The sequence below is a fragment of the Boeremia exigua genome (genome assembly GCF_020726555.1).
Source record: "Boeremia exigua strain MPI-SDFR-AT-0100 chromosome Unknown C7974scaffold_14, whole genome shotgun sequence".
NCBI classification, from domain to species: domain Eukaryota; kingdom Fungi; phylum Ascomycota; class Dothideomycetes; order Pleosporales; family Didymellaceae; genus Boeremia; species Boeremia exigua.
In genome coordinates, this window is record NW_025763531.1 from 628,962 (window position 1) to 634,961 (window position 6,000).

The 6,000-nt window shown below is 47.8% G+C and overlaps 1 protein-coding gene across 1 annotated transcript; it reads left to right on the forward strand.

Moving 5' to 3' along the window:
- Positions 1 to 266: 266 nt before the first annotated feature.
- Positions 267 to 1,453, forward strand: C7974DRAFT_380821 (uncharacterized protein; the record flags this gene model as incomplete). Its single annotated transcript, XM_046140545.1, has 4 exons — positions 267 to 376; positions 571 to 579; positions 1,123 to 1,223; positions 1,293 to 1,453. The coding sequence occupies 4 exons, from the start codon at positions 267 to 269 to the stop codon at positions 1,451 to 1,453; spliced, it is 381 nt and encodes a 126-aa protein (XP_045991790.1).
- Between the last annotated feature and the right edge of the window lie 4,547 nt (positions 1,454 to 6,000).

Genomic DNA, 6,000 nt, shown 5'->3' on the forward strand with positions numbered 1-6,000 from the left:
TCTGACCTCCTTCGCCTACTGTTGGTGCTGCTTCTCCGCCCATGCAAACGACATCATGATAGACTCTAGCGGAGTATGTGGCGCGGTTTATATTGAGGTCGTCGTCGTCGGGCCCGAGCCTCTGACCATCGAACGCGTGACCATCGAGCCCGGTGACCATCGAGGCCGTCACCTTTCACAATTTCCAGCAGGAGTGTGCTCAACTCTCGGCACGCTGTGTATCCTGTTATGCTTCGGGTCATGGTCCGGTTGACAATAACACATTCATGCCCGCCGCTGGCAGCGATGGGATTGCGATTACTGGAAGCTCCATCGAATCGATTCTGATGGTGGTCCATAATTGGCCTGTTCTCTGGATGCTGGTCATCTTCTGGCGGTACGTACTTCAGAGCCATCGCGTGCATAGACCTCACTCATGTGTTTGCTCCTCAGGAAATCCTTGTTTCCGACCTTGTTCGTAGTCATTCCATCTCTCGCTCCCCGCGTCGTCATCTACTTATAGTACGATAAGTTCGCCGCCCCCTGACGAAAGACCTATAGCTGTTATCGACTATCGCTACATCTTCTTAGATTGCTCAGGTATACCGCGTCTTGCCCATTTGCTGCACGCAGCGCCGAGTGAATATATCGGGGGCAGGAGATGGACATGTGTCCGCTTCCTTCTTTTCCTTCGAGAGTGCTTCCGGTCAAGCCGTCATTGAGGAGCGCATAGTCTGGACTTGACCGTACTTTAAACCCGCGTTCACGAGGCCACCGCAGCTGCTGTGATCCTGATAACAGGTGTTGAAATAGAAGGATGAAGGCATTTTAAAAGCATTTAGGACAGTAGGTGAGTTGCGTGCAGGTTTTCAAGTCGCGCCACAAGTAGTGGGCGAGCGCGTGTGAGGTGAACATCCAGTACACCACGCCGAGAACTCACTCGCCTAATGCTGGAACTGAGCGTGCGGGACAGAGAATCATCACAATGTTAGTCAAGATGTCGTCCTCATCTCTGTGCTCATCTTTCTCGATCTCCTTGATCCCTTCCTCCTCTTTTCTTGTTCACGCTAACCACTCGAGACATGCTAGAGAACTGATGTATTTTAGGGACTGCAAAGGATTTATGCACTGAATCAGGATTAGATGGAGTCTTCAATTTGGTCTCACACTCATCTACAACCGTACCAGTGATTGCAATAACAAATTGAGTAGGGATGTAACAGCTCTTAAAGATGGGTTTGAAGGTACGTGTCGTTGAAAGATGACGCTAGACACGATTGTGAGCTCCTGTGCATTCTACTTCGTGCCTACAGGACAGTCTTCCGCTGGAAGTTCGGAATTTTCTTTGGATAACCAGTTAAACCCGCACGATGTGAAGAAGACTCGGCGCGAAAATGCCACCCTACGACAGTACAAGGCAGGTATCAGACGTTGTATAGTAGGCAACCAAAGTAGTGCCGCTCAAGTCCTCTAAGATGTTGCCACAACCTCATTCATCCTAGGCAAAGGTGAATGCAGGGTGGAAGATCTAGAAGGCTGATATTGCGCCTTTCGCATCAATCAAGCCTTCCTTGATACGATAGGCCATCATCTTCAGCGCTCCACATTAATGTTGCAGGTACCCGGAATATGTTCGTACTAGGGACTCCAGAGCCATCTCCCCACAGTGGTCATCACAGCCGGTCAGGCAGAGCGGAAGCGTGTAGGCGTTCTTCACCGATACATGTATCAAATACCTCTGCTCACTCACCATTCCTTGCTTTAGCATTCTACCATGTCTAGTGCCGCCAATCAACGCGACTCTATGGTCAAGTCAATCGTGAACAGTGTGACCACACTGTACATGGAACACAGATTGCAAGGATCAAACGTCGGTTTCGTCAAGCTGTGATCTGTACACATCAGCAATGCAGTCGGAGAAGATGATCTCACAACTCATCTAGAGGCCCACTAACTTGCAAGCAGGAATAACGACGACTAATCAGTGGTAGATACCGCAGCAGGCAGTGCAGATGATTATGCTCGACTGCGTCACAGCCGAGGCAATTATAATCGCCACTGCCTTACCAGGTTTGAATCCTGCGCGCTAATGCATCATTTGAACTTCTTCAGATGAGCGCAGCAGCGAAGAGGCACTAGTAGATGCATCTTTTGCGATCGCGAACGCTGTAGAGGCGCCACCAAGCTTGTAGCCATAAACAAGCAACGAAAGCGGTCTGAACGATACAACACTATAGATATGGTGGCACGAGATAACGCATCGATGACTTCAATGGAGGATATGCGTCTCTGTGAAGCCAGCAGTGGTGTGACATCATCCAAATCAGCATTCGTGCTATTACAGGCGTGAACGTTACCACTAAGAGCGCAATTTACACCTACAGCATCCCGTCCAAGGCTTCTAGCTCCATGAATGTCTCTTTCTGAAGATTTCTTTCTTCTCCGTCCGGGATACAACAGATGTTGAGAACAAAGACAGGGGTTCCGCCTTTGTATTTTCGACAGCATCAACTGTCTTATCTGATGGGGCAGCGTGATTGACATTCCCATAAGTTTTTCTTTGTTCGCTGTGATACCTTCAACGCGCCTTTGTTCAGTTCTCGATAGGATTCTGCTCGAATAGACAATTTCTTTGTATCTAATCAGATCCCTTTTGCCTTTTCTAGCACTGTTCAACACACGCAGCTTCAGCACGAGATGGAGCAAAAACCAGTAAACATGGTGCCTGTGCGCCATCTAAGTCCGTCTACATCCTGCTACAAGCACTGACAATCTACAAAAGCTTATGTATTTTTATCTGTTTGATGCATTATTCTACGGACACATCAGTAAGCCAATGCACTAATCTTAGGTAAATACCTTTCCAGCTACAAATTAAAATCACCAACCGGAATGGAGAGATCCTACTCCACCCTCATCGATATGGTCGGCGAACGTCTGTATGGCCGCTTGGAAACAACTCGCAGAGTGAGTCACTCTTTGGTGGATCTCCTGGTCGTTCTATGGGTGGTTCTAGTCCTCAATCAGCTTCTAGCGGCTTGGGCCTATCGTCGCACTTGCTTGGCGTACCTTGGAGGGTGCGTTTTGGCTATTAAAAACCATGCTGCTAGCTTGATCACTGGAGTCTTCAACACTGTTTACAACGCCTTCATTCAAGCCTGCAGGATATTTATTCATGTATGCAAGACTCTTTGGGGACACGTCACAGATGCACGCACGGCTGTCTGAAGATATGTTGCTCGTGCATGGTCGACTATTTTGGGAATGTACCAGCTTTCATCATGGGACTTGGACACTTGTTTTCACTCTACGTGTTTGCGATGCTGTTGTACCACCTCATCAAATATATATCTAACACCTCAATCGGCTCTCTATCTGTCATCACGGCCGTAAAAGATCACTATACCGCAACTAACCCCTGGTCTATCTTCATCAACGTTCTAGTCCCACGGTCAACCTTGTTGCAGTACCTGCGCTTCGATATAATTGCCATCTCCTCCAACCTCGTCACGTCAATCTCGACGACAGTCTCTCCAATACTTACCAGGCTTAAAATACCCTACACTAAGCTCTGGGCACCAGCTTCACTTGCGATGTTCGCTCTCATTGCATGCATCTATCTGGTAGACCTCGACCTGCTCGGTATCTTGAGCCACTCCATCACTGGCTCCATTCATCAGCTTGCGCTCGATTCTGATCTACCTTGCGCTTCGACTACTTGAGTGCGGCATTCGTCTCAACCTCTGGGTCGCGCATCTTCTGCTCCAGCTACATCGAGTTATCAAAAACCTTACATTCGAAGTTAGGGAGTGGTGGTGGATTACTATAGCTGCCACCATCGAAGTCACGGTCTGCGCGCTCGTGGGCTGTGCGATCTTTGACATCCTCTCATTCTTTTTTTTTTTCAGAATTATACCAAAGGCTAGAAATGGTCGAGCGCCGGTTCATGGCAATGCACCCGTCTAGGGCAATGCACTAGTCCAGAAGTAAAGATTGATCCTGGAGTACAGTGTCAATGCAATAGTCTCGCAGCCGATTGCCAAAATGAATCGAACGATCATCGCCTACGTTCATTGAATAAGTACTCCAGAACTGTTATCACACTAGTCGTGCCGCTGCCGCCCCCTCGTCATGCACCAGCATCAACTCACTTCCATTTTTCGGCAGTCACAACGATTGGAAAACCTAGGTCTGCGCACCCATATACTGTACTATCCGCACATTTGCCACCATAAGTCCTGCGAGATAGTCCCATGTTTTGTTTTGTTTATTGCTACGTATTCTTACCCTGTAGACACAACAATGATCTGTGGATGCAATTATATGTCTCAGTACCAGTACCTCAAACTTGACTATGTCATCTGCGTTGTCTTTCTCATGTTATTCATGTGCTTTTGCTGATAGGACCAAATGATCCAGAGTTGCACGGGCTTTGGTCTGACTCAATATGAATGATAGCTAGAGGTGCCATCGATGGAAGACCTAGACATAGAGGAATGCAGGGTGGCAGATTCAAGAGCGACTTCTGATTGTAGACGGGCCGTTTTTACAATTACCCAATAATTCATTGAAACCTATCGCTGCCTTGGTGCATCATCCGCTAGCAACGATTACACGCCATGATGTTATCCTGACGTCAAATCTCTTTATACCTTCTGAGCGCATGCGTTTAAACTGCTTATTGCCGATGCAGACGTTGCAGTCTGTCAAGGGACTTCGTGGTATCAGGCAATGAGTTGCGCTAAGCGGACGTATACTGCGAACAGCACATGTTTCCTCACCCTTGCTTCTCTGACGTCGCCTATCAAACCTCCATCAGAAAGTCGCAATGTTCATTTGTCATGCTTCCGGAGCCGGAAGTGTGCGGTACTTAGATGCCGCTTATCCCCTGATCCCTTACTCACTCGTACAGAAGTGTCGGCCAATCACACAAGTGACGTATTTCCCCTTATCTTGACGCACAAACGCAAAGGAGGAGACGTAGTAGGCCTGTCGTGCGTAATTTACATCAAACCTTTTGCAGTTTAGGATCCAGCAGTAGTATCACGGCAAGGGGGGGATGCACGACATCGCCAACGCAGCACACATTGATTAGCCGCGAGTGAATGCATTACAGACTTGAGGATGAATTTGGCTTTCGATTCGCATTACTCTGAAATTCAGTAAACGTCTACAAGCCTCTATGGAAGGAAGACGAACAAAGAATCAGTCAGTATCGTCCGGATAGTGGCAAGTTGGCGCCAAAATCGTGCAGCAAGGTGGCTCAAGAGCTACAAAGCGTTGGCTGTGTGACGTTCACGCCGAATGGCGCCGCTCCTGACTTTGCTTGTCAAGCTCTTTTACTTCTATATCTGAAACTTCGACTGGGCGCCTGCCATTCACGGACTCAAACCGCTGCTTGAACCAACTGTTTCCTATCAAATTTTCGACAGACCACTTGGGATATTTGATGACGCCGATGCTCCAATGGTGAGCTCAGCCTAGTGCTGACTGCGACACACACGCTATGTATACTCAGGATCTGACCTTTCTCTGTACACAACCAGAACCATACTTGCTACTGGGAGCAGCTGTTGCTGCTACTGCTGTTTGCAATATGCCCCTGTTAACTCCATTGAGAAGGAAGTAAAGCAACTTCAAAACACTGTCCGTGAGCGTATCACTAATGAAATGTAGCCTGATAGTAATCTAGACTATATACAACTAGCCGCAATGTAAAGAACAACTCTACCAAAACAGTGTAAACCTACCTTACGTAGACAAACAATGCAGCACCGGTAAACATTGTACCAGCTACATGTAAGAAATAAGCTATTCAAGTGGAGCTGGAAGTATCTTTGCAATGTATGAGACATTGTGGATCAATAGGGTTGCACAGGTCTCGTGTGCCCTGCCACTGCATCTATAACAATATCGAGTGGCGGGCATACTACACTACCTCCCTAACACACTACACACCTACTCAACTGGTCAGCGAGACAAAGCTTAACAAGACTGATCTCTATTGGAATACCCACGACC